The sequence below is a fragment of the Bactrocera tryoni genome, chromosome 1, assembly GCF_016617805.1.
Source record: "Bactrocera tryoni isolate S06 chromosome 1, CSIRO_BtryS06_freeze2, whole genome shotgun sequence".
In the NCBI taxonomy this organism is placed as follows: Eukaryota; Metazoa; Arthropoda; class Insecta; order Diptera; family Tephritidae; genus Bactrocera; species Bactrocera tryoni.
The window spans coordinates 11,907,861-11,935,637 of NC_052499.1; the positions used below are offsets into that span (position 1 = coordinate 11,907,861).

Genomic DNA, 27,777 nt, shown 5'->3' on the forward strand with positions numbered 1-27,777 from the left:
TATCGAGAGAGCTCAAATTTTCACTACACAAAATACGAATTTGTGCTTCCCGCCGAGGAGTTTAGACGGACGTTAAAAAAACTAAAACTTATTTATACCAAAAAATATTATACGAATAGCAAATAGCACCCAACAAGGTCTCCCAAAAAAAGCTTACGAATTTCACATTGCCGCTACTTGAGACCTTTCTGAGAGTACTTGATTCACCTCCAACAGATTTAAGCGCTTCGAAGCCTAAATAATATCACAATATATCGTGTTTGTTGTTATGAATGCCTCGAATTCACAGATAGAATACACCGAAAAGCTGCTGAGAACTTTGTATTTGGTATCAAAATATATCGACAAAACGCCTGAAGCCTGCCTCAAATATATTGAGGCGGCTTACATCAGTTCCAGCCAATTCGCCGAGTTCGTAAAAAGTATAGCCTTCGCGATCCTTCGACCTTAGTCTGGCGAAAGCTGGACAGTCGTGAAGGAGGTGTCTAGATGTTTCCAACACATTTTTCTCGTGGCAACTTTGACAAGTTGCGTCCTCCAAAATCTTTAGCCTCATCGCGTGTTAGGACGCCTCTTATTGCAGTGATGTAAGCCTTGCTAAGAGCTAGCAGCTCAATGATCCTGTTACGTTCCACTCTGGCCCAGAAGGCTTTGGCAACCTCACCAATGCTGTTTTCTAAACAATGCTTGCCGATCTCGCGCGAGCCCCATAAATCCAGCGCATGTATGCATGAAGACAGGCAAGCCCCTGTTCGTTCCCATCCTGGCGGAAGCTGTGTAAGTATTCGATGTCAGCGAACTCAAGGCCTGTAAGCAGCTCTGCTAACCCAACATAGTTTCTTAAGAAAACTTCTTTAGGAATGATCCATAGCACATTTGCCACATATGCGATTTTATAAAAAGAAAAAATCGATCCACTATCTTGTAAATTGCGAAAACCTCTTTTTTCTGTTCTCTCAGCGAGTACAGACATAAAAAGTTTACGTTTGTTTTCAATTTAAAGCCATTTCCCATTGGCTGAGTCCACAATGTGACTGAATAAATAAAATTAATTGTTATTTTTTCGGTAGGCAACGCTTAATGGAGTTAATTAGCATTTTTTTTTTACTTTTATTTGAAACTTTTTTTACCTTTAGGCCAGATTATTATTAAAATATTAATTAATTGTCTAGATTATATTTATAAAATACCCGTTACATTATGTTCCTATAGTCAGCTGGTCAGAGGCGATACAACTTTTGCTGTCTTAATTGAGTTAATTAACGATTTTACCATTCTTAAGCAACTTCTTAATAGTCTAGATTAAGACTATGAAACACGTGTTAAATTATGTAACAGTTCCTATGTTCATATAGTCATCTTGTTCGAGGCTATACAGTTTCTCCTAACTTAATTGAGTTAATTAGCGTTTTTACCTTTCTCGTGAACAATTTGTTAATTGTCTAGATTAGCACTTTTTAATTTTATGGCAGAAATTTATTTATTGTCTAGATTAAATGTATAAGATACCTGTTACAATATGTGTCCATTAGTCATCCCTTAATTGTGTCAATTAGCATATTTTACCTTTTCGCGAAAAATTTGTTAATAGTCTAGATTAAAGCTCTCCTAATTGATTAATTAACATATTTTTTACTTTTATGGGAACAGTTCGTTAGTTGCCTAGAATAAGTGCATAAAATAGCTGTTAAATTATGTTCGCATAGTCACCCCTTAATTGAGTCAATTAGCATATTTTTCCTTTTCGCGACTTGTTAATAGTTTAGATTAAGGCTCTCTCAATTGAGTTAATTAACATTTAAACATTAAGTTTTATGTCAACAATCGTTAATTATTTATCTTGTTTAAGGCTCTCCGAATTGAGTTAATTAGCATTTTTTAACTTTTATGTGAACAATTCGTTAGTTGTCTATAATGGCTTGAAAGAAGCACAGTTGTGTCATTATGATTTCACTGAAGTAAATTATTTCGGTTTAAAAATGTCACAAGCGAAATGAGAAACTGCAAACAAATAAATTATTTTATAATTAGCAAATAGGTTGTGGTAATTATGGGCCATTTGTGGCTAATGACTCATTGAAAATCTGATTTGATCCAGCTCAAAGATAATTTTATACATGTTTTCAAATTACTTTTGGAAACTACAATAACAAAGTATATTAATTTGATTCGTCAATTATGCAGAAGCTTTGCTGTATGAAAAATAAATAAATATAAATTAAAAATAAAAATAAAATAATAAAAGAAAAAAATTAAAATTAAAAAAAAAAATAAAATAATAAAAGAAAAAAATTAAAATAAAAAATAAAAATAAAAATAAAAATAAAATAACAAAAGAAAAAAACTTAAAATAAAAAAATAAAAATCAGAAATAAAATATTAAAATATAAAACTAAAAATAAAATAAAAATAAAAACAAGAAATAAAAAATAATAATAGAAAAATATATAAAAATAATTAAGTTACGTATATGTATGTCCAAACCATGTAAATATTACTTTCAAACTATTTTGAAAATAGAAAAATGTGTAGTAATAACTATTAGTTAAGTGTAAAATAATACAAATAAAATGAAAAAAATAAATTAAAAAAATTAGGCGAATAAGTAAAGATATGAATGTAGCACACATGAAAATGAAAACTAACTGTTTTATAAATTAACTAAGTCGAGATTTTAATGGGTTTGTTTTAATTGTAAAAATATTAAAATTCAAATTGTTTTGGTTGCAAAATAAGAACTGAACACTAATGAAAACACTAAAAGCGACATGAACAGAGAAAATAATAATTATTATTATTGAAAATAAAAAAAGTACATTTTAACTATAATTGTTAGGAACTTACAAGTATGAAAGTGTCACAAAAAAAACAATTGTCACAGCAAGAAGACGCACCAATGAGCAAAAGAACAGCTTTAAGATCTATATATCGTCACTTAAAATGAAAAACAACATAACATCGTAATAAATCGAAAATCCCTGTCAGATAAAATAACCAATATATAACCATTTTATAAGCAAAACTCAGATTTTGTTTCATTATGAGTATATGCTGACCAATATATAACCAAAACTCAAATTTTGTTTCAATATAAGTGGTTCCTATTATAACGCTTTTCCTTCGCCTGTAAACTTATGAAAAGTGATGCAGAGAATGGAGAATACGTTCTCTGAGTGATGTTACGTTATTTTGCATTTTAAGTGACGATATACTCCAAATAATTACGGTATATTGATGTGTAGTAAATAATATAAATATGAGAATGTTGTCTTGAACAATTGCAAATACCGCAAACGCTATGGAAATCGACTGCTAAACTCGTATGTCGAAACAGGGAAAGAAAAAAAAAGCAGTTTAACTACTTTACAACTTGGTGAAAAAGCCTTTTAAAAAGCAGACACTAAAAGCTCGTTTCGCTAAGCCATGAAAAAGTAGAAGAAAATAGCAAAACATTGGCATTTAGATATACTTTTTTACCGAAATTCATGCCGAAACTAAACACACGCCCACATAAACATGAAAGAAGTAGGTACATATCCGCCGGAGCAAAATAATATAAAACACTGCTATAACTATTTGATAATGTCTGCATATTAATTATATTAGATTGGCAAATATCGTTTGCTGTAGGTTAAAGAAAAAACAGCGTGACTTTCTCTAGACGATATTCTAAAATGCTGCTAAATGTCAGATCTGTATGTGGTTGAAATCTTAGCAATTTAATAAATCGCAAAAAATTTTGTTTAGGTGAAGCTTTAACAGCTATACTTTAAGTTAGATGCGGTTATTCTGGTAGGCATAGACCAGTTTTGGTCCTTGCAATACCAGTTGTAGTTTAGTTGATAGGTCCAAGAGGAGTAGTCATCTTTTAAGATTCCAGCACTTGACGCGAGTTTTAGCAGACTCTGCGGCCTCACCATCGATACCTCCACCAGTGTCTCATACCATGGGGACCGCAGATGCTTACATCGAAGTCTTACCAATGCGGGACAAGTGCCCAATAGTTGCTCCATTGTTTGCCTGTTGCGTCGCATTAGACATTTCCTGCAGTCTTCTTGATCTGTCAGCCCCATTCTGCGGGCGCGTGTCCCCATCAGACCAGTTAGTATTCCCATCATGTTCCTACAATCTCTTCTATCGAGTGTCAATTGTAATTATATGTACTTCAGATCTACCGTTTTCGGGTTTCCCAATGTTGTTCACGTTTTCGGTTGTTAGCCGTGCACCATTCTGTCGAGATTATCGTATAGACAATGCATGGGTCTCTTAATGTTGATCAGGTTTTTTCGGATGTTAGTCCTGCACCTTTCTTGCAAATCTCAGTCACTATTTCATTGCCATCGATGCCTTTGTGGCCTGGCATCCAGTAGAACTGAACTTGCTTACTTCTAGCAACACTTTTCACTGCTGCCCTGCTTCCCACGACACTTCTGGCCGATATGCGATACGTGGTTGCTTTTTTGATTGCTGCTTGGCTGTCTTCGTAGATGTTGACTCTGAAACTTTTAAATTGCCTGCTGGTTCAGTAGAGGCCAGCTTCGCGACTTTCACAATAGCAAAGACCTCAGCTTGAAATATACTGCAGTAGTCCGGACAATATATTCCCGCAACAACTTCATTGTACATTTTCGAGCCATCGATGTAGATGTTTAGAGAGTTGCGGGTTGTTAACATGCCTTTACGCTAGCCATCTTTTTCTATGTTTACTTTGAACCTTCTTTCCCAGTTGAAAAGTGTGGTCATATATTCGGTGTTTGCCCAACTGCCATTACCCACCGAGCTTTGCTCGAAACTAGTTCTATATGTAAATTTTCCTGCAGCCAGTAGTCGTCCCGCCGATTTTGCTGCGCAGTTTTCAGCGAAGAGTTCTATAGGCGGCAGGTTTAGTACAAGTTCAAGAGTTTTTTATAATAAAGCATAGAAATAGGGTTTTTATTTTCACTGCTACTTAAGTAAACCCTTATTAGTTTGAGGCTGCTGCCAACTAGCGCGAGATTTCTCAATCACGGCTTCACAAGTGACGTGTGACACTTCACACCTTCAATAGTTCTACACAAATGCGGTCCATAGGCTATCTATAAGATACTGATTTGTAGTCGAAAACCTTCTTAATAAAGCATAAGCAAAGCAAACGTCAATCGGCTATATGTACATATGTATATAGTAAGTCTAGCATGCGAGATCGGTAATTCATGTCACCAGCTTTAAGCCTGGCGTTTTCGTAAAACACCAACTGCGTGCCATTAAAGGTTTGGAATTTTGTGTGAATTTCCCTTAAGTCGTTGAAATCAGATGCAATAATAAAATCTGCTTCCTCGAACTTCATAAAAGTAGAGACCAGTAATGACCAGCGTAACGAGCTGAGTCGATTTGGTCAAGTCCTTATGTCTATCTGTATACATATGTATATGCGCAGTAGTTATCGTTTCGAAGATATCGTTCTGAAATTTTGCACACATGCTTTTCTGCTCTAGAAGCTGCTCATTTGTCGAAACTGCCGATATCAGACAAATATATCATATAGCTGCCATACAAATTTAACGACCAGAATCAAGTTCTTGTATGGTAAGCTTTTTCATTTGACGAGTTATCATCACAAAATCGTATATGTGCTATTGCCCAAGGCAACGATATAATTTATAAAGAAAATATTCTGATCGGACCACTATAGCATATAGCTGCCATACAAACTGGTCGGTGGAAACGCAGTCCTTGTAAGGAAAACTTTTTAATTTGTTTTGATATCCAAACGAAATTTGGCGTAGATTATTGTTCCAGCTAACACTACAACCTCCGAAGAAATCGCGCGGATCGAACTACTATAACATATAGTTGCCATACAAAGTTCCGGTTTAAAATCAAGTTCTTATATGGGAAACTTTTATATATATAGAGATATCTTCATGAAATTTGGCATGAATTATTCCCTAAGGCAGTAATGTAATCTCCGAAGAAATTGTTCAGATCGGTTTACTATAGCATGTAGCTGCCATACAAACTTACCGCTCAAAATCAAGTTCTTATAAGAATTTTATTTTTCTGTGAAGGAAAAAAAAAAACAAAAACAAAACCAACAAACTAACTGTTAACAGCAAACCTTTATATAGGTATATACTATACATTAATGTTCACGAAAGAAAAAAGAAAGAAATTCCAATTAGAATTGCGCAGACCTCCACTACGGTGACTAATGTAAAGCAGCCCATTCTCTAATAGTAATTGAAAAATAATAAGTATGTATAAAGCGGTATGAAAAATCAAAATCGTAGAAAAGAAATAGCAAAAAAAAAGGCAAAAAAGCAACAAATTTGACAGAAGCGGAGTTGTAATGAGTCTGTAAGCATTTGGCTCGTAATGGATACATGCAATTGAACAGTTCAATAAAATAACAAAAAAAAAATAATGAATATAAAAAATGAAGAATATAAATATATCTATTTGTATATTTTCTATTGTGAAATAAAGCTCACAAACGATTTTATGTGTATGTATGTATGTACTTTTGTATAAATTTCATATTTGAAGTCTTCCTCCTGCATTCACACACACAAGTCAAGTAACTAAGCACATGCAACATCAATGAATACATACATACACACTTACCAACTAACTAAAAATATATAAATGAATAATTATGTAAAGTATATACATAAGTCACTTAAATGAACCACATGTTGCACCGTTGTTTCATCTCACGCGAAGTTCTCACACTACACAAATCTTTGAAATCACAGACCGGCACAAGGCAAAAGAATTCTGCAGAAACTCTCAAGTTTGCTGTTCACCAATAAATAAATGAAAATAATTTAAGCAAAAACAAAATCACATACACAATGAGGATATTTGTACTATTAACATAACTTATGCGCATACACACACATATGTGCATGCATGCATTTGGGTGTGTGTATGTACATACGAGAGTGCACGGGAGACAAAAGAGTACCGAAATAATGTAAAAGACAAGTGAACCAAGTGAAGCAGAATTCTAATTAACAATGTTTATATTATGTGCATACAAAATAAATAATAATAAATAAAGAGAATTTGTTGTAAAAACAGTTACACGTTGGTATTAATAGTGAAGTTATTCCTCTAATGGGCTAGAAACGTATGAAAAACGAACGAAAAACGGAATGATCAAAATGTATGTGTGTAACGCTAAATTAAAATAAGAAAATACTAAATAAAATTGAAAATTATTATTATTTAGAATTAAAGCTGTCTTTTCTTAACAAGTCTTTTCGAAACAACACAGCCAAGGTATATATTTTTCGATGGACAGGACTATGCAAAGGTCGAGCGGGCAACAAAGGCGTTGGACACGAACTTATATACCTTAAGTAATCAGCTGCTGAAGTTACCAGCTGTGTATGATCTACTGAAATCGACTGGTTCCAAACATAAATTTACGTGAGTTTCTCGCATTTTGCCGCATTGATTCGGCTAGTTCATTTTACTATGGTCAAAGCGTATTAAAAATTTCATTTAAAACATAGTACAACTGGAGTCCCGTGTTTCACCAAGGAACTTTGAAAACATATAGCTTTATGTACATATATAAATACAACTGCCAACCTTGTAGTACACCTGATGATCGATGGGACTTCCAGCAACAAATTACTAGACTATCCAAAGTATTCTAGCTTTCTCACAGAGATTTGGTAAAACCGAGAGTGATAGAACGAGTGCGGTTACTTTTATACAGTCTCACGGAGGAATGGGATTACTGTAGTGGACAAACCATTGTGGCAAAAATATGCACTTCTGTAATGGAGCCCTCCTGAACCATTACGGCTATGAAATTTAATGCTCTTAATGTTTTTGACCCGGTGACCACACTCTTAGTAGGTTTCCACATAACCACTAAATAGGGGTGGACATAGTTATCATTCGATGAATGGATGAACCATTCCACAATTTGGAGAAGAGCAAGAAGAACTTGTCCTCAGTAAGTATGATCTACATATAACATTTAAAAAGGTTTAAACTTCAAAAGACCATCCACATTTCAATGTCTTGTACCGAGTTTTTGTAGCCAGGATTAAAGCTCGTTATGTTTCTCGTTTAACGAAATTATTTTGAGCTTGTCAACATGCCGATTCAACTTATCCGTAAATTCCACAGAGTGCCAAAGCATACGTATCAAGTTTTCTCAATGTATCTTCAGTTATCGCTTGCACGGACAGACTGACGGACAATTAATCATCCAGAATTCGACATGTCTCGTAATCCTGATCATTTATAAAACAAAGAACCCTTACGTATATACATAGATAATTGAATAATTACCAGGAAATCGAAAGGTATGTTTTCTAAGCAACAATTACACATGTTATTGAAGAATTATTCAACACCGAAAGAACCACTGATTGAAAACCTAACAATTCTTTTACTTCTAGGCATGCTATATTGGAGGATGGAATCACTTTTTTGCCATTTTATGCTCATCGGATACAACAGAAGTTGCCAAAACACTAAAAATCTTCAAGCATCAAGTATGTGAAAGAGCAGGTCGAGACAAGGTGGTAGTGCCGTCATTGCGGAAGAGCTGTCGAAGTTGATGAACTTCAAGCTAAATCATAAAGCAATTAAGGAAATATTCATTTCATCCCAGACGAGGAACTCGAATAAAAAAAATTATTATTGGGTTTTACTTTAATATTATTGTTTTGTATTATATTTTCAACATAAGAGAAACTCATAAATATGTACATCTAGACTGAGAAGGTTAAAGGCGCCAATTAGAAGTCGTCAGTGATGGTGTGATCGAGTAGTGTGTCATCGCAGATCTGTACCAATTGATCACTATCCAAATTCAGCAATTGGCTTATGGAGGAAGTCTCTATACGCGTCTCGGAATCACTGTTATTCTTGGCAGCGGCCTCGCCCACCAAAGGTTCTTCGTTGCTACTAGTGGCGACGTTAGATTGTTGTTGGAATTGTGATTGAGATAAATCGTTTTGTTGTTGTGATGGTTGCCGTTGTTGAGGCGCTATTAATTGTTGTTGCTGATGAGGCGGTACAAATGGATTTTGTTGTTGAGGCGGCGGAGACGGCTGCAGCGGCTGTTGCTGTGTACTGCTTTGAACGGAATTATGCTGACCATTCTGTGACATGGCGCTTGCAGTGGCATTAAGGAAATGTTGCACGTTGAGGGGATTATTGCTCAGCGCTGCAACAGCTAAAGCCAAAATGCTGGTGAGTTTCTCTTCCCTGTTCGTGTCACCAAGAAATAGTTGTTGCAGTTGCTGCATCAAACGCCATTGTTGTTGTTGCTGCAGCTCCGTTTGCGGTTGTTGGGGAACCCCTTGTTGCTGGTACGGCATCTGAAGTGGTTGAGGATGGAGTGGTTGTTGCGGCTGCTGCTGTTGCTGAGGAAGAATTGGTTGTTGCACTCGTAGCGGTGGTGGATGTTGTTGTTCTTGCTGAGTATGGAGTTTTTGTTGTGACTGCTGTTGTTGCTGAGGAAGAATTGGTTGTTGCACTCGTAGCGGTGGTGGATGTTGTTGTTCTTGCTGAGGACGGAGTGGTTGTTGTGGCTGCTGCTGTTGCTGCGGAATAATTGGTTGTTGCATTTGTAGCGGTGGTGGATGTTGTTGTTCTTGCTGAGGATGGAGTGGTTGTTGTGGCTGCTGCTGTTGCTGCGGAATAATTGGTTGTTGCATTTGTAGCGGTGGTGGATGTTGTTGTTCTTGCTGAGGATGGAGTGGTTGTTGTGGCGGAATAATTGGTTGTTGCAATTGTGGCGGCGGTGGATATTGTTGTTCTCGCTGAACTTGCAACTGCGGCGAAATAGATTGATGTTGTTGTAATTGTGGTTGTTGTTCTGGTTGCGGCAATTGGTGTCCTTGTGATTGTTGTTGCTGTATTTGGGTCTGATTCGGTTGCTGCAACAGCTCATCCAAATTAGCTTGTTGTTGCTGGTCTTGAATGGTTTTAAGTTTTGGAAATAGAGACTTTCGGTTACCCTTATAAACTTTACTCTCCTCATGAATTTCCAGTGTCGTTGGAAATATCTCAACATTGAGAGTTTCTTGGATGTCCACCGTACCATTTTCCAGGTTAATCACCTCCGTGACCTTGCCGTAAGGCGAAGTTGTTGTCGACGTATCACTCTTGGTGGTTGATGACGACGGTGACATTGGTTCTGGCGATGGTGTCATCTCACCAGATACGAAGAACTTATCCAAATTTGCTTGTGTGGCAACAAGGGTGATGTTATTTTGTATCGGTTTATTAGTAACCGTCTGGTTCTCATTAACTTTAAGTGAGGTCATAGTAAGATCGTTTAGTCTACATTTACGCCTTAACCGTGACTTTTTGACTGGTTCATATTTGAATTGCCAAGGCTCACCGACGGCACCATCGGAAGGTCTTTGTAGTTGCACGAATACCGGCACGGGCTCTTCAATATCGGTGTTGTGATATTGTGGAGTTCTCAATGTAATTGCGGTTTGTTTGTGCACACTGGAGGCATCAAACTCGCCATAAGCTTGCCAAACCACAACACCATTTTTCTCCTCGAAAAAACGCACCGATATGTCTTCCTTCGTCACCTTCTCGCAGAGCAACATGATTGTCGTGTTACCCAGCACCGTTCCCGAACTGCACATCTCACGAATAATGAGGTCTGCCTTCGACTTCTTATCATAGATGGGATCGGTGACGACGGGCTTCAATGGCACAGTGAAATGTCCAGTTTCGCCTTTGATAAAAACTTGGAAACACAAGCGCACCGAGTTGATATCTATACTACACGGTTGCGTTGCATGTGAAAAGCCAGTTTTGAATGGATCAACGCGTACTTCTTCACGCATCTTCAGTGAGGCTTCAATGTCTTTTTTCTTAACACACTGTATACCCAGGTTATAGAGCTCGGCACGCATAGTAACCTCGTTTACACTACACGTGTACACACCACTTTTGCAACCCTCCTTACCTACCAAAGTATGAGGGTGTGGTCTATATGGGTGATCCGTGGACACACAAGACACGACACACACCGAAGGACCTTTGTAGCCAACAATTTCGATTGTAGGATATGTTCGCAATGCCGGCGTCGAATTTACACCCGGTATGGACCCGGCCGTACGTCCTTCGCACTCATAGCGGAATCTCACAGCTTTACTTGCCGGTTGCTCTACAATTTTGACATAAGCGTTTTTATATTTTATATTCGGCTCAGCTAGCTGTTTTTTAATCGCTACCGGTTTTCGTGTTCGCTTTGGCTTTGGTTTTTCGTTGTTGTCGTTGAGCTGATTCATATAGATATCTGAATCCATTTTTCTTCTGACTTTACTTACTTACGCTAGAGAATAAAATTATTGTAGAAATAATTTTTATATAAACACAGCGTTTTAATACGTCTATTTTTCTCTATGTTATACTTGATTTTATTTAACAACTTGTGACTGCACTCTTTACCATATACAAAAGGTATATGCGAACGATTAGGACGGTTTGGCGTTATTTAGCGCGATTCGCGGAAGGATGCCATATTGGCTCAAGGTATCAGACATCAATGTCAAAAAACAATGTTGTTCTAACTTAATCCGTATCCATGGGATATATACAATTGTGGTGTAATACTTATTGATGAGGTTAACAGGTAAGTAATCTGTGGTTCCAGCTCTTTTAGGAGGGATGTTCCTTTGTTGCTTTGAAAACATGCAAACTTTTCTGCGTTTCATTGTGACCGTGAGCTCTTCATTTGTTAATTGTTAACCACTGAGTGTGGATCTAAGAATAATAAATCGGTTTATTCTTTAAGAGGTTATATACAGTTAGAAGGCCGAAAAAACGAATTTTTCAGAGTTTTTTCTAAGACAACTTTTAAATTTATTTATCGAAAAATTTGTAAACATATTATGGTATTCTTTAACTGTATTTTAAGACTTAGTTTTAGTAAAAATATTTATTTGGAAAAGAGCTACAGCTGTTCTCCGGGAGCTCCTCTCAAAAAAGACGTTTTGCGCTGACCATTATATCTCTGAACTGGATGCTCTGATTTTAGCGAACCAAACAGATTTCGTTAGAGTAGTGTTAAATTTAGTAACTGTGTATGCTTAAAATATGAATAAATATAAATATAAAATTTTAAACAATTGATAAAATAGTTTTTATGTTTATTTTTTATTCCCAAAAGTCCAATTTTTTTAAGGTGTCACACTAATAATATTTATTTTTAAATATTGTACAATGTCCGAAACTAAATATTTAGAATTATCACACTGTCCTTTCAAATCAACGATTAGTATTCACTCGTCGACTATAATCGATAACTTTGTAAAATTAAAAAAATATTAGCAATGACACGCACCTTTTGAAGATATAGGTTTTACAGCTTTTGAGTCAGCCTGTGGCTGAAAGTACACGAAATTTCGTCAGATTTCAAAATTGTTGCAAGCTTTTTGGCTACCTTTGTCAGGTAGCTTACCTGTAAAAGATGTATAGGTATATCGATATATATACATATATCGATAAATTGTGAAACTATCGCTCGCGAAGTCATTACCAGAGAATGTTTAGGCATACATATGTATATGTATGCTACATACATATAAACCAGGCAGTGTGAGAGTTATTTCAATGAAATAGAGAGAACGTAATTTTCTAATAACAGTGTCTTTTTGTACCTAAAATGGATAAAATCTGGTGAAAATAGGTAGTAGACCCCATATAACTAACAAACCTTATGCACCTAATGGCATTTCCGCGGCCTTGATATTGGCAAGTTTCAAGAGCATGAAATGTTCTATTACATACGAACTTATTCCTTCCTTACTTGTTTAAAATAAAGTCTTAATAACAACTCTTCCAGCTGAATTATGAATGGAGCAATAAGAGATATTTCACCGGTTCTGTAAATTGTCAATCGTCACATATTTTAAACAGTCTGTCAACGCAATGGACGATTTACGAGCAGGGCAAGAAGGATGAAAGAAAGTGGCACACGTGTTAACATTTATACAATAAGCACAAGATTGAATTCATGTCTTGATGTGTTGAAAATATTTAATACATTATCAGCTATTGTGGCTAAGATTTGGCCAACAAGCGCACCTGTCATGATTCCTTCTTCAGAGTTAAGTACGATACGAGAGCTGATAATATTGCATGCTCCTTTTAAGGAAGCAAACTTACTTCATGTCAAAAGACATGTACAAGCAATATCTTTCACCGCATTATCATAAGAAATACGCTTAGAACACAGTTGTTGAGGTTAGCTTTCACCTGAACTCAGACCTACTACTGCAGTTCTGTCAAACTCGAAAATTCTCCGTCAACGTTGTTGCCTGGACATGAAAAACTTATAATAGATTCAACCAATGATGGTATATATTTTGAAAATTTTTGTATTAGAAAGGGAACAATGCCACGCAAGCCACCAATGAAATTAATGAAGTTTACAGAGACGATGCTGTATCAGTTCGTGTAGCACAACAATGGTTCGCTCGCTTCAGTTCTGGGAGTTTCGATGTGCAAGATGCACCTCGCTCTTGTCGACCTATCGTTGAAAAAGTCGTTGAAATTATGGAAAAGATTGACCAGGTTTGGGTACCACATAAATTTTCTGTGAAAAATTTAATGAACCAAATTAACATGTGCGACTCTTTGCTGAAACGAAATGAAATCGAACCATTTCTGAAGCGAAAGGTAACAGGAGACGTGATGAAGCTCAACAAATGGTAGCAAAGCCAGGATTGTCGCCTCGAAAGGTTATGCTGAATGTTTGGTGTGATTGCAAAGGAATCATCCACTATGAGCTGCTCTAGCCTGGTCGTACGATTGATTCTACATTTTGGTGTCAACACCTGATGAGATTGAAGCAAGCAATCGAAAAAAACGGTCAGAACTGATCAAACGAAAGGGCTTCGTCTTCTATCAAGACAACGCTAGACCACATACATCTGGGCTGGGAAGTTTTGATGCATCCACCACATAGCATTGATCTTGTACCGGACTACCATTTGTTTCGGTCAATGCAGACCTTCCTTAATGGAGTAAAGTTGGCTTAAAGAGAAGCCTGTGAAAATTATCTGTCACAATTTTTCACTGAGAAACCAGAAAAGTTTTGCACTGATGGAATAATGTCTCTAGCGGAAAAATGGCAAAAAGTAGTCCACCAAATTGGTACATATTTGGTTAATTAAAGTTCATTATAAATATAAAAAAATTAGTTGAAATTTGATTAGTCTTTTCGTATGACTTGCCATTCCAAATAAATGAAATGTAGTTAGTATATATGTATATGTAAGTTGTTGATGACGACTTGTTGATGAATAACAAGTTGACTAGAGAGAGAGAGAAAAGAATTACTAACACATACATATGTACTTATGTATATACAATAAGTATGTACGCTAATAGCTTCATTAGATTTGGCATACACGCATTCGTTTTCCATAGACGTAAAGGTCAGCTATGTTACATGCTTTACTTACTTATATAATACTTATTGTATATACTATTGCTAGCTTATAAATATCGGGTGATTTAATACGTCTAAAGCTTCTTATCAATAAACCAATCAGTCATTTGAGTAACGCAAACTTAAGATATGTTCAACGGAGGTTAGTAAGAGCTCACGCAATCAGTATGCCTTAAACTACTGCTACCCGCTCCCTCCATAGCTGTATATCAAGGATGTAAGCTAATGTTCAAGTTTTCAAAATTTATATCTAGTTATGTTCATATTTCTATTTAAGACAATGCGTGTTTTGTTAGCAATTCAATGATCTATGGAGACACCCCTTACTCCCGGAAATATTCAAACATACACACAGGTTTAATTAGTAGAAATTATATCAATCTGTAAATAACTAACTATCATTATATGACACGCAAATATTTATTATATATATACCCGCCAACTTGGTGCATCCGCATTGAGTTGCAACAGTTGAGCATCGAGATTTGCCAAGATTAGACGCTTCCGCAAAATAGGAAGTCAATATACATACGTGTTGCTTTGTGAATTCGTGCTTAAACCCAGAACTAGAAATGCTCGAAATAGATGCAAGCATAGGTGCAACATACGACGCCGATTCTAAGGAATGGCTGGGTCCGAAATTCGTTGACTTTTACGATCGCAACGCATCTGTGGGACGCATACTCTTCGAGCAAATGCGTCGTTGCCCACACAGCATCTGTCAAGTAAGCGTTTAAAAGTTTAAGTAGGCGGCTTTGTCAAATTTTTGTTAAACCCTTGTAAACCCCGAAAGATATCCGACTCTGAGCAGACAAGTTTGACCTACGAAGAAGCTTTGCTGCAGGCCATTCGTGTTGCTGAACATTTTCGCAAGCTGGGCTTGGCGCAACGTGACATTGTTGGTGTGGTTGCGCGGAATACCACCCACTTGATGACTGTAGCCCTGGCATGTTTCTTCAATGGCCTCGCGCTGCACGCGGTTAATCCCAATCTAGAGGAAAGTGAGTGTCGAAACTGAAGTTTATGGAATGTTACATATATGCATATATTTTTTAGAGTCTGTGAAAAGTCTCTTCGAAACCACAAAGCCAAAGTATATATTTTTCGATGGACAGGACTATGCAAAGATCGTGCGGGCAACAAATGAGTTGGAAACGAAATTATACACCTTAAGTAATCATTTGCCGAAGGTACCGTCTGTGAAGGACCTACTGAAACCGACCGGTTCGGAACATACATTTACGTGAGTTACTCGTATCCTTCAGCCAATCTCACACTTTGTATTGCAGGAAATGATCTATCGACTTCGACTGTTTATTCTCTTAGCATGGTTTAAAAAGAACTAGAACCTTTCCGCGGGCAAAGTATAAACAGTAACTGTAACTTTGTAGTGACTATTTAAATCTGTTGTCAGATCTTTGGCTATAGCTCAGTTTAATGTGGTGTGGGCTGTATTTAGAGGTCTACCTGGTTATTGGTTCAGTACACTCTTTGGAGTACGAGCTGAAGCAGATAAATTTAGCTTTCTCACTAAAAGTTCGAAGACGTGAGCTATTGCTAATGTGTACTTTTACGGAGGAGTGGGAGTGCTGTAATGGACCGATCCTTGTAATGACAGAAACCAAAAGTTAGACTCTGTCTAATGAAACTAATTATCTCTTCTAAATTTTTAGAAATGATACAAGAAAATTTTCCTGAAAGACTCGATTGTTTACTAGATATTTTCACGATGCCTTTTAACTAAAAAAAGGTGCTTTAAGAATATCCGGTTTTTTAAACTATAAAAAATACTCATGATACAAACAAAGTCTGCAACTCCCAAAGAACCAAACCACAGATTGAAAGCGTAATAATTGTTTTACTTCTAGACCTGCTATTTTGGAGGATGGACCGAATCAAACTTTGGCCATTTTATGCTCATCCGGTACTACAGGCGTTCCCAAAGCGGTGACCATCTCCAATCATAAGCGGTTTTTCGATATGTTACAGTGAGCTATATTAACCATTCTTCAAATTTCCAGTTTATTTCCTATATTAGTCAAAGTTTCTTGTAGCTTTTTGAACTCGGAAGACGTTCTCTTCGTTTTAAGCACATTGGATTGGCTTACTGGTTTGATTATGCTCATCGCAAGCATTGGCTTCGGCGCTAAGCGTATTATTACCGAACGACCATTCGATGCGGGATATTTTTTAAAACTAATACCAGAATACAAGATCACATTTACTGTAATTGCACCACCGCTATTAGCTGTATTACTTAATCATCAATCAATTACCGTTGAAAAGTTAGACAGCCTGCGATACCTTTTGTATGGCGGTGGTAATTGCTCAACACATATACAGCAGGGGCTCCAAAAGTATTTGAGGCACGCTCGAATGATATTCGCTTATGGCTTAACCGAGTTCGAAGCCGTTTTGACAATGAATTGTAAGCTGTTGGAGAAACCGCAAGCTGTGGGGCGTCTACAACCAGGCTACAAAGCCAAAATTATAAATGAAAGTGGTAAACGCTTGAGCGCTGGAGAGGTTGGGGAAATATGCTGTCAACACAGTCGCCAATGGTTGGGCTATCACAACAATAATATGGCGACAGAGTCGATATATAAAGCGGACGGTTGGTTCCATACCGGCGATCTGGGCTTTTTCGATACGGACGGATATTTACATGTGATTGATCGTAAGAAGAATATTCTGAAGTATCTTGGTATGCAGTATTGTACAAAAGAAATCGAAGAGGTGATTGTTCAAATGCCAAATGTGACAGAGGTGTGTGTATTTGGGATATCAAGGGACGATGTGGGCGATGCTGCGGCGGCCGCTGTCGTTAAAATACCAGGTAGCTCTTTAAGTGCGCCAGATGTGATCAGGCATGTGAAGGAGCATTTCGAGGCGACATACAAGCATTTACATGGCGGTGCCGTCATTGTGGAAGAGCTGCCGAAGTTGGGAAACTCCAAGCTAAATCGTAAAGCAATTAAGGAAATGTTTCTTTCATCCCAGACAAGGAACTTGAACACAGTCTTTTAATCTCGTCATTGTGGCTCATTTTTATCTTTTAATTAATAAAAGAAGTATTTATATTTTTGGGTATTAATTTAATATTATTATTTTTGTATTAAGTATATTTTCAACGTAAGAGAAACTCATAAAGATGAACATTTAGACTAAGAAGGTTAAAGGCGCCAATTAGAAGTCGTCAGTGATGGTGTGATCGAGTAGTGTGCCATCGCAGATCTTTACCAATTGATCACTATCCAAATTCAGCAGCTGGCTTATGGAGGAAGCCTCTCCACGCGTGTCAGAATTACTGTTATTCTTTGCATCGACCTCGCCCACCAACAGTTTATCGTTACTATTCGTGGCTACATTAGATTGTTGTTGGAATTGCGATTGAGATGAAACGTCTTGTTGTGGTGGTTGCTGTTGCTGAGGCGATACAAATTGATTTTTTTGTTGAGCCGGTACAAACTGATGCTGTTGTTGAACCGGCGGAGACGGCTGCAGCTTTATACTGCTTTGAACGGAATTATGCTGGCCATTCTGTGGCATGGTGCCTGCAGTGGCATTAAGAAATTGTTGCATGTTGAATGGATTATTGCTCAGCGCTGCAACAGCTAAAGCCAAAATGCTGGTGAGTTTCTCTTCCCTGTTCGTTTCACCAAGAAATAGTTGTTGCCGTTGCTGCATCAAACGCCATTGTTGTTGTTGCTGCAGCTGCGTTTGCGGTTGCTGAGGAACTCCTTGTTGCTGATACGGCATCTGAAGTGGCTGAGGATGGAGTAGTTGTTGTGGCTGCTGCTGTTGCTGCGGAAGAATTGGTTGTTGCACTCGTAACGGTGGTGGATGTTGTTGTTCTTGCTTAGGACGGAGTGGTTGTTGCGGCTGCTGCTGTTGCTGCGGAAGAATTGATTGCTGCAGTTGTAGCGTTGGTGGATATTGTTGTTCTTGCAACTGCGCCGGTATATATTTATGTTGTTGCAATTGTAGTTGTAGTTTTTGATTTTGATGTGGCAATTGCCCTTGTGATTGCTGTTGCTTTATTAGAGACCGATTTGGCTGCTGCAACAGATCATCTAAATGAGGATGTTGTTGTTGGTCTCGAATATTTTGAAGTTTTGGAAATTGCGACTGCTTTTGGTTAGCCGCATAAACTTTACTCTCCTCATGAATTTCCAGTGTCGTTGGAATTGTCTCAACATTGAGAGTTTCTTGGATGTCCACCATACCACTTTCCAGGTTAATCACCTCCGTGACCTTGCCGTAAGGCGAAGTTGTTGTCGACGTATCAATCTTGCTGGTTGATGATGACGGTGACAATGGTTCTGGCGATGGTGTCATCTCACCAGATACGAAGAACTTATCCAAATTTGCTTGTTTGGCAACAAGGGTAATGTTATTTTGTATCGGTTTATTGGTAACCGTCTGGTTCTCACTAACTTTAAGTGAGGTCATAGTAAGATCGTTTAGTCTACATTTACGTCTTAACCGTGTCTTTTTGACTGGTTCATAGTTGAATTCGCAAGGCTCACTGACGGCACCATCGGAAGGTCTTTGTAGTTGCACGAATACCTGTACGGGCTCTTCAATATCGGTGTTGTGATATTGTGGAGTTCTCAATCCAATTGCGGTTTGTTTGTGCACACTGGAGGGATCAAACTCGCCATAAGCTTGCCAAACCACAGCACCATTTTTCTCCTCGAAAAAACGCACCGCTATGTCTTCCTTCGTCACCTTCTCGCAGAGCAACATGATTGTCGTGTTGCCCAGCACCGTTCCCGAACTGCACATCTCACGAATAACGAGGTCTGACTTCGACTTCTTGTCGTAGATGGGTTCGGTGACAACGGGCTTCAGTGGCACCGTGAAATGTCCATTTTCGCCTTGAATAAAAACTTGGAAACACAAGCGCACCGCATTGATATTTATACTACCCGGTTGCTTTGCGTGTGAAAAGCCAGTTTTGAACGGATCAACGCGTACTTCTTCACGCACCTTCAGTGAGGCCTCAATGTCTTTTTTCTTAACACACTGTATACCCAGGTTACAGAGCTCGGCACGCATAGTAACCTCGTTTACACTAAACGTGTAAACACCACTTTTGCAACCCTTCTTACCCACCAAAGTATGAGGATGTGGTCTGTATGGCGGATCCGCGGAGACACAAGAAACGACACACACCGAGCGACCTTTGTAGCCAACAATTTCGATTGTAGGATATGTTCGCAATGCCGGCGTCGAATTTACACCCGGTATGGACCCGGCCGTACGTCCTTCGCACTCATAGCGGAATCTCACAGCTTTACTTGCCGGTTGCTCCACAATTTTGATATAAGCGTTGGCATATTTTCTATTCGGCTCAGCTAGCTGTTTTTTAATCGCTACTGGCGCTTGTCTTTGAATCGGTTTTAGTATTCGCTCTGGGTTTTGCTTCTGGTTTGGTTTTTGTTGCGTGGGGTCAGCACAAGCAGGAGCTTGCCTTGTATCCTGCCGATCCATCAGCGACATGCTCGGAGCTACTCCATCCATAAAGTCGTTGAACTGATTCATATAGTTATTTGAATTCATTTTTCTTCTTACTTCACTTTACTTTACTTTTTTGTGAACAAAATTGAATTGAATTGTAATAATTTTTCCAAAAACACAGCTTCTGAATACGTGTGACTTTTTCTACGTTAGACTTGATTCTGTTTAACAACTTGTGTCTGCGCTCTTTTTATATACGAAGGGTTAGGTAGATTTAGTGTTATTTAGTGCGATTCGAGGAAGGATGACATTCCATTCATGTCTTCTGTTATACCTTAATCTGTGTCCTTAGAAGATAAGCTGTTATATAATATGTAAATGAGGTAAGCAGGTAGATAATCTGTGATTCAGGCACCTGTGGGAGGGTTGGCTTGAAAACATGCAAACTTTTCTGCGTTTCATTGTAAACTTTACACTCTTGTTTTCTAAATTGTAATCCACTGAGTGTGGATCTCAGCATAAAAAATCTGTTTATTCTTCAATTTAATGCATTTTAAATTGTACAATTAATACTTAATTATCCACAATTATCAAAATATTTTTTGTTATTGAATGATTCAGCTTAGAGTGCTGTATATTTCATATTTTTTATATATGATTAGTGATATAAACATACAAACTCACCAAAAAATGAAGTTAAAGAATAATGAAGATTTACTAATCAATTAATATTTAATTAAGTCCATAATTGAATTCGATTTGTTCTTGAAATATATATTATTCACATTTTTTTAGGTCATCACTATTCTCTAATTTTTTTTTATTATTTTTTCGATCATGAGTCATTGTACTCGTAGCAGGATCATCTTCAGGTAGAGCATTTTTTTTAAGTTGCAATCACGGAGAAGGTTGGAATCACTTCTGTAGTGAAGGATCGTGAGATCACTTGTATCTCAAAATCTGTTTAATTTTCTACTTCAAAAAACTTACAGTTTGTGCTTAAAATATTTATAAATATACGCTCAAAATTCTTAAGTAATTGATAAAGTAATTTTTTTGTTTCAATTCCCAAAAAAAAGGCCGAATTTTTCAGAATTTTCCGAATTTTTTCTGAGAAAGCTTTTAATTTTATTTATCGAAAAATTTGTACACATAATATGGTATCATTTAACTGTATTTTATGACTTAGTATTAGTAAAAATATTTATTTGTAAAGAAACTACAGCTGATCTCCGTGAGCGCCTCTCAAAAAAGACGTTTTGCGGTGACTCTTTGAACTGCACCCACTGAAATTAAAAAAACCAAACAGATTTCGTTATATTAATGTTAAACCTAGTAATTAATTGGAGGAAAAACGAAATAAAATTTTTTAACAAAATGGCGGTTTCGAAAAAAATCGATTTTTGACCAAAATTTGGGCTTAAATTGCTTATAAAAAAAAATATTGGTTTAAAAAAAATGTATATTTATTACTGAAAGACATATTTAGAAGCTCTAATAAAATTTGAGACTAATCAGTGGAGCCGTTTTCGAGTAATGTTAGTCACCGACTTTGGAAACACCATTTTGAGAAAATCGTTTGGCCTTGTGCTTCCAAGCACTTTGAAACGACTTTTGAAATTTGCGTGTATAACTTCGAAAATATTCACCGGAACTAAATGAAATTTTTTCGTGTCTATTCTTATATATATTTACATAAAGAAATTGATATGAAAAAAATGTTTTTTTTTTTTTGAAAATTCTAACTGTATATAACCTCCTAAAATAGCGCTTATGTATTATTAGAATTACATTCTTTTTTTGTAAAATTTTACATTTTATTGTAAATATTGGGTGAGGTCTGAGCTTTAATATCTTTAGTTATGACACCATACTTGTAAAGCAACGACTCGTCTTCGTAACCGACAGCCTATGCTAAAATTTAAATTGAAAAAAGTCTTCCAGCCAAGTTGTCAACCTTGTAGATTATGAGCAGAGACACACATCTGGAGAAGATATGGTTTACGAACTTTTGAGTCAACCTGTGTTGGAAATACTGGAACTTTCTTTACATTTTAAAATTGTTGCATACTTTTGGGCTGCTTTTAAAGGTACCTAAGAAAGATGTAAAATATGCAACGATAAATTGTGAAGCTATCGCTCGTGACGTCATTACTTATCACTATGCATTTATGTGTATATACATGTATGTATATCTAGGTAGGCAGAGAATGTTAGTGAATATATGATGGAGTCTCTGATATAGGGCTAATAAACAGATTTTTAATTTAGTTTTTAAGATATGTTTTCTATTGTATGCAAATGTAAACATATACTTCTTTGACAGAATGGATTTTCGGCTGTCATTGTGTTTTACTCGCCAATTTTCGTTTACTTTTTGGCGGTAGTAATCTTATCAAAAAGAGCGTTTGTGGCTGACAAGTGCCAAAGACCCTGCAGAAAATTTGAACTGATTTATTGGGTTGTTAAATTAAACGTGAATGTTTTAAAGGCATGAAGGGCGGAACGTGCTGGAACGAAATTATTAAAACAAGGACGATTTTTCGGAGGTGGCACAGATAAAACTTTTTATGCTGATGAACCTGATCAAAAGCACCGGCTAGTTCAGAGAGGAGTCTATAAAGTGAGTGTGTGACGAAACTATTGAGTGAGGAGATTTTAGTACCGGTGGTACCACAATGGACCTCCTATAGCCCACTCTATCTACCTACCTAGCCATATATGAGAATAATAATTTCCCACAGGGTCACAGCACTAACGCATACAAGCAAACCGCGAATGCATTAACACGCATACAGGTAACCAACGCCACATTTCTTATCAACTTCAGGCATTATCACCAAGTCAAAGCGAAAATATGCCATTTCGACCATTCAGTTAAGTAAGCCGTTAGCCACTTGACGGTAAAATTAGTCGCTACGCATACGTTTTGCGGCTGTTTATATTTATCTTTTAATAAAAATCAGCCAAACGGATTATGGATCACATCAATACAGAGTTCGATAAGTATATGAAGGTTTGGAGCGGTCCAGCTACGCCGAAATTCTTCGATCCGGATTGTTCCATTGGCAAAGTGCTCTTAGCATTTATGCGTAATAATGCCGGAAATATATGTCAGGTAACCTACAACAACAAAACATGCAAATCCAAATATTATTCTGTTTTTTATTTATTTTGTATTATTGAAATCAGCTGTCCGATACCGAGGGCACCGCACTCACTAACGGCGAGGCGATTACCTTTGGTATTCGGCTGGCGCAACACTTCAAGGCGATGGGTCTGAAGCAAGACGATGTTATCGGCATTGCCGGCGGCAATACCACATATCTGCTGCCCTTGGTTTTGGGTTGTTTGCTGAATTGCACGCCCTTCCATGCGCTAAGTCCGCACCAAGACGAGTGTAGGTGTCGGCGTAGTTGAGCGCCCTTATTTCTGTTTATAATTGAATGCATTTATGTTAAATTCACTTTTTGACATTTTTGATGCGCAGCTACCATGAAAAATCTATTCTACACTACGCGTCCGCGTTTGATCTTTTGTGATGGCAGCATTTATGATCGCGTGAGCGCGGTCAGCAAAATGTTGAAGGCGAATGTTTATACATTGAAGGAGCATCGTAGCGATCTGCCGAGAATCGAGGATCTGCTGGAGCCCACAAAGGGCGAAATGTTCTATGTGTGAGTATTAGTGGGTATATTGCAGTTTCCATGAACTTCCTATGCCATTGCAAGCATCTATTAGGGTTTATGGCACGGATCGAGACCATAAAGCGCGTTCAACGCTGGAATTTTGGTCAAACCATGAACAAAGTAGTTCCAGAACCGTTCCGCAGTTAACATATAGCAGACTATACTGTATAAACAGTTAGTTATCAGTCGCACCTTACAACGCTCAACAAGTAAAATATGGTGTCGAAATATCACTTTCTTCATTACTCACTTAAACATCGCTTACGCGGTTATAGCCGTTAACAACAGCGCGCCAGTCCTTTCTTCTTTTTGCAATGTGGCGCCACTTACCAGCGAAGCCAGGTCTTTCTCCACCTGATCCTTCCAACGGAGTGGAGGTCTTCCTCTTCCTCTGCTTCGCCCGGCGGATACTGCGTCGAATACTTTCAGAGCTGGAGTGTTTTCGTCCACTTGGACGACATGACCATGGAAGATTGCTGTTCTAGTGCGAACTATGTTCGAAGCGGGGACTTGGAACATAATCATTACAGTTTTTTTAAATCAAATTAAAAAATTTTAACTAATTTTATAGTCAACAAATCTATTTTTATAAAGCATTTAAATGTGCTCTACTTTACAGTCCGCAAAACCTTACCATTGGTGGAGATCAAACGGTAGCCATACTATGCACCTCAGGCACCACTGGACTACCTAAGAATGTGTGCATTTCCAATTCTTGCTGCCTCTTCGATTACGGGTAAGTTTTTGTATACAATCAGTACTATGACTGCTCAAATACTCAAAAAAAAACTTCATTACACGTCCGCAGTTTTGTCTCCAGCAAGGACGTGTTGCTCTCGTTCAGCACCATCGACTGGTCTACGGGTTTATTCAACATGCTCTTCAGTTGTGGACATGGCGCCACACGCATTATTGTCGATAAACCTTATACACCGGAATATCTTTTGGAACTTATCGACAAATACAAGGTTACTATACTCACTTTGGCGCCACAACACATTGCCACACTGGTTAAGTCACCGCTTCTAACCAAAGAGCGATTGGTCAGTGTGCGCTTCCTCAGCATTGGTGGTGGTAATTGTTATGTGCCGACCTTGTTAAAGATGCAGGAATACGTAACTAATGGTTACATATCTTATGGTTATGCGCTGACTGAATGCGGTGGTGTTTCAGCCAATTTGGGCATCACCAAACCCAGTTCCGTGGGCAAACTCGTACCCGGTTTGAGGGTGAAAATACTTGACGATGCTGGACGTAGCTTGGGACATAACGAAACCGGCGAAATATTGGTGCACAACAATAAGGTGTGGAATGGTTATTATGGCAATCCGAATGAGACGAAACGCATGCAAGACTATCAGGGTTGGTTTCACACCGGCGATCTGGGTTACTTCGACAGTGATAACTACCTTTATGTGTTGGACAGAAAGAAGGATATGCTCAAGTTCCATGGCATGCAATATTGCCCACACGAGATCGAGCAAGTCGTGGCAGAGTTACCCGATGTGATAGAAGTATGCGTTTTCGGTTTGTGGAATGAGGTGGATGGCGATGCCGCTGCGGCAGCAGTCGTCAAAGTGCCGGGTAGTAAATTGCTGGAACAAGATATTGTCGAGTATGTGGCCAAGCGCTTGCAGGTGATGCACAAGCAACTGCATTGTGGCGTCTTCTTTCTCGACGAGCTGCCCAAAACGGGTTGTGGTAAGATTTTGCGAAATCAAGCGCGCGATTTGGCGTTGGGTAAAAAGTGGGAGGTACATAAGCATGCTGGCGGCGCAAATATTTAGTGTTACGGTACATTTAGGTTCTTTAAGTTTAATAGTGGTATCGAAGTACTTAATTAAAACTGTATTGAAATTATTTGTCATTAGCCATAATATTAGCATCTATTCCATAAGCCTACAGTTCAAGTTGTAAATTCATATCAAGGTAGTTAAGCTTATCTCGGTTTTTGTTATCGAACATTTTCGGGTATACCCATAAGTAGTTAAGTGAGTATACAATACAATATGAAATGTATATGTATGTATGTATGTATATATAAATTTACATATTTATGTAGTAAAGCATTTTATAGCCTATATAGTATATTTCGATTTCTGATTTTTAGTGAATCAGTGAACAAAAAACAGAAAACGGTTTGATATCGGTCTGAAATTTTGCACACGTCCTCTCCAAGAAGCTGTACACTTGTCGGAATTGTCGATACCGGACCACTATGTGATAAAGCTACCATAAAAAATAACCGATCGAAATCAAGTTCTTGTACGGGTTAGGTTATATTTAATTCTTTGTGAAGGATTGGAAAGTAAGCACTCCTGCGGGACAATCAAGAAGGAAGTATTGAGTTGTTTCCATCTCATCTTCTTCCAAACAGCTTCTGCAAACGGCACATGATAAGATTTCCAACTTTACGATAAGGACGGCAATAAGGAATTGGTCTGTTAAAAGCTCCACAACTATGTAGAGGCTAGCCTTACTAAGAGCAAAGAGATCAATAGATCTCCTGCGATCAAACTTGGGTCAAAAGGCTTTTGCGACAGTGAAGGGCCGATGGTGGCCCACTTCTGGCTAAGCTTCCGTGAAGCTCAGTTATCTAGTAGTAGAACAAAAAGGATACGGGAGCATCGCTCCACCCCCGTTCTCTCGGTTTCCTTGCTAGCTCATCCTGCGATTGTGAACGTTTCACTTCGCTGAAGGAGGCCACACTCCAGAGATCCACTTTAATGCCAATGTAAGAGTCTGGAAGTCTGAAACTATAGTTGATTGAGAGTTCCTTCACCAACCTTTTCTCAGGTCTTGACCCATTCGTAAAGAAGCTCACTGCTCTTCTCGTCCAACGGTTTCTTCCCACCCATAACTCCCTCATCGGTATATGGGCAGAGGAAAAGCCGCTAGAGTTCGGTTTTGCGGCACCATGCTCTGGGTGATCCGGTATCAAGTCAAAGTGTGTGGATATCCGAGTATTCCGATATGCGTTCTTTTAAGAACCCAGATTTTCTGAGTCTATTAGCCACTTTCGCGACCATACACCGATGTCTACGAGCACGATGTTCAAAATGGCGTTAAGCACCATGGTTGGAGTGGATTTAGTGCACCACATATGCTGATGAGCGCCGCCCGTTGAACGCTCTCGGCTCCTTTGCAAATGTAGTCTTTTCTAGAGGTCTCCACCACGCAAAGACTCCATAGAACATAATGGGCTTGACTATGTTGTCATAGAGCTAAAGGTTCACTATCGGTGAGAGACCCACCTCTTGAAAATTACTCCTCTATATCACTATAGGGCAATCGATGCCTATTTTGTTCTCTCTTCGATAATCGGCTTCCATGAAAGCTTCCTATCCAATATTAGCCCTAGATATTTTTCTATATCCTCCGGTCGCAGGGGACGTCTCCCATAAGTGCTACACCGTCTGCATAGGCAATCATTCGGCAGGCACGACACTCAAGTTTTTTAAGCGGGTCGTTAATGACCAGGATCCATGGAAGCGGAAAGAGAACACCTACTTGTGGGGTACCACTACTTAAATTTCGTTTCAATCACTCTGTCGCATTGAGATTGAATGAGGTGTTTGATTCAACCAGAAGACCGTCTAGAGGTTTCGAGAAAGTGTTGGTATTTATTTCTTTCATTTCGACCAGATTTGTACGAAGCTAAGAGCTGCCACAATCGTAGGGTTCTTACTTGATAATGTCCAATTGGCATCCATGCGGTAAGCCTAAAAATCTGGACGGACTAGACTTCTAGTTGTCGAAGTTGTATGACAGGGGAGGAGCTGAAAAAATTCAGGCACTTTCTCCTCCATTGTTCAGCTTTTGCAAGACTGAGGTTAAAACATCTCGGCGGCCTTGCCTTCGGTGAAGCATAGTCTGACATTAGTCGCCTCAACACATTGGTGTTAGGCTCAAAGCACTTTAGCGGTTTATAAGGGTCTTATGATCTATTATGAGGCTGGCTCCACCAGGAGGTTGTTGAAAGCTCCCTCAATATCAAAGAAGCTCGCAACAGTGTAATCCTTAATCCTAATGGCTTCCTCATGCCATGACACGATAGTATGCAGGGCAGTATCCACTGACTTGCCTTTACAATAAGCATGTTGCGCTCCTGATAGATAGTCCCTCGGAATGCGCCTCCTTAGGAGGAGAGGCCGACGGGCCTAAAGTCCTTGTATGCGAAACTTTTTTATT

The 27,777-nt window shown here is 38.2% G+C and overlaps 4 protein-coding genes and 1 long non-coding RNA gene across 6 annotated transcripts; 3 read left to right on the plus strand and 2 right to left on the minus strand.

The window, feature by feature from the left end:
- Nucleotides 1-5,999: 5,999 nt before the first annotated feature.
- Nucleotides 6,000-8,662, plus strand: LOC120776386. 2 transcript variants are annotated; one of them, XR_005705427.1, is made up of 3 exons: nucleotides 6,000-7,413; nucleotides 7,500-8,306; nucleotides 8,403-8,662. It is a non-coding gene; the product is annotated as an uncharacterized LOC120776386 (long non-coding RNA). The 2 variants fall into 2 exon arrangements; XR_005705426.1 differs by having other exon boundaries at nucleotides 7,500-8,662.
- A 20-nt stretch (nucleotides 8,663-8,682) lies between these two features.
- Nucleotides 8,683-11,589, minus strand: LOC120776381 (embryonic polarity protein dorsal-like). Its single transcript, XM_040106988.1, has one exon. It carries the CDS (start codon nucleotides 11,283-11,285, stop codon nucleotides 8,745-8,747), a length of 2,541 nt encoding a protein of 846 aa, XP_039962922.1. The 5' UTR covers nucleotides 11,286-11,589; the 3' UTR covers nucleotides 8,683-8,744.
- A 3,303-nt stretch (nucleotides 11,590-14,892) lies between these two features.
- On the plus strand, nucleotides 14,893-17,533 carry LOC120782593 (4-coumarate--CoA ligase 1-like). Its single transcript, XM_040114945.1, has 5 exons — nucleotides 14,893-15,159; nucleotides 15,228-15,435; nucleotides 15,491-15,677; nucleotides 16,303-16,422; nucleotides 16,489-17,533. Exons 1-5 carry the CDS (start codon nucleotides 15,007-15,009, stop codon nucleotides 17,459-17,461), a joined length of 1,641 nt encoding a protein of 546 aa, XP_039970879.1. The 5' UTR covers nucleotides 14,893-15,006; the 3' UTR covers nucleotides 17,462-17,533.
- A 15-nt stretch (nucleotides 17,534-17,548) lies between these two features.
- On the minus strand, nucleotides 17,549-19,999 carry LOC120782592 (embryonic polarity protein dorsal-like). The gene has a single exon (XM_040114944.1). It carries the CDS (start codon nucleotides 19,997-19,999, stop codon nucleotides 17,621-17,623), a length of 2,379 nt encoding a protein of 792 aa, XP_039970878.1. The 3' UTR covers nucleotides 17,549-17,620.
- A 2,736-nt stretch (nucleotides 20,000-22,735) lies between these two features.
- Nucleotides 22,736-25,564, plus strand: LOC120780063 (luciferin 4-monooxygenase-like). The gene is made up of 5 exons (XM_040112341.1): nucleotides 22,736-23,015; nucleotides 23,090-23,297; nucleotides 23,388-23,574; nucleotides 24,206-24,322; nucleotides 24,395-25,564. Exons 1-5 carry the CDS (start codon nucleotides 22,875-22,877, stop codon nucleotides 25,371-25,373), a joined length of 1,632 nt encoding a protein of 543 aa, XP_039968275.1. The 5' UTR covers nucleotides 22,736-22,874; the 3' UTR covers nucleotides 25,374-25,564.
- The last annotated feature ends 2,213 nt before the right edge of the window (nucleotides 25,565-27,777 follow it).

Excerpts from the sequence above, each read along its gene's own strand:
- LOC120776381 (XM_040106988.1), bottom strand. The coding sequence starts at position 11,285 with ATGGATTCAGATATCTATATGAATCAGCTCAACGACAACAACGAAAAA.
- LOC120782593 (XM_040114945.1), top strand. The coding sequence starts at position 15,007 with ATGCTCGAAATAGATGCAAGCATAGGTGCAACATACGACGCCGATTCT. Across the intron at positions 15,436-15,490 it reads TAATCCCAATCTAGAGGAAA|AGTCTGTGAAAAGTCTCTTC; the intron begins GTGAGTGTCGAA and ends TATATTTTTTAG. Across the intron at positions 15,678-16,302 it reads GGTTCGGAACATACATTTAC|ACCTGCTATTTTGGAGGATG; the intron begins GTGAGTTACTCG and ends TTTTACTTCTAG.
- LOC120780063 (XM_040112341.1), top strand. The coding sequence starts at position 22,875 with ATGGATCACATCAATACAGAGTTCGATAAGTATATGAAGGTTTGGAGC. Across the intron at positions 23,016-23,089 it reads ATGCCGGAAATATATGTCAG|CTGTCCGATACCGAGGGCAC; the intron begins GTAACCTACAAC and ends TATTGAAATCAG. Across the intron at positions 23,575-24,205 it reads AAGGGCGAAATGTTCTATGT|TCCGCAAAACCTTACCATTG; the intron begins GTGAGTATTAGT and ends TCTACTTTACAG.
- LOC120782592 (XM_040114944.1), bottom strand. The coding sequence starts at position 19,999 with ATGAATTCAAATAACTATATGAATCAGTTCAACGACTTTATGGATGGA.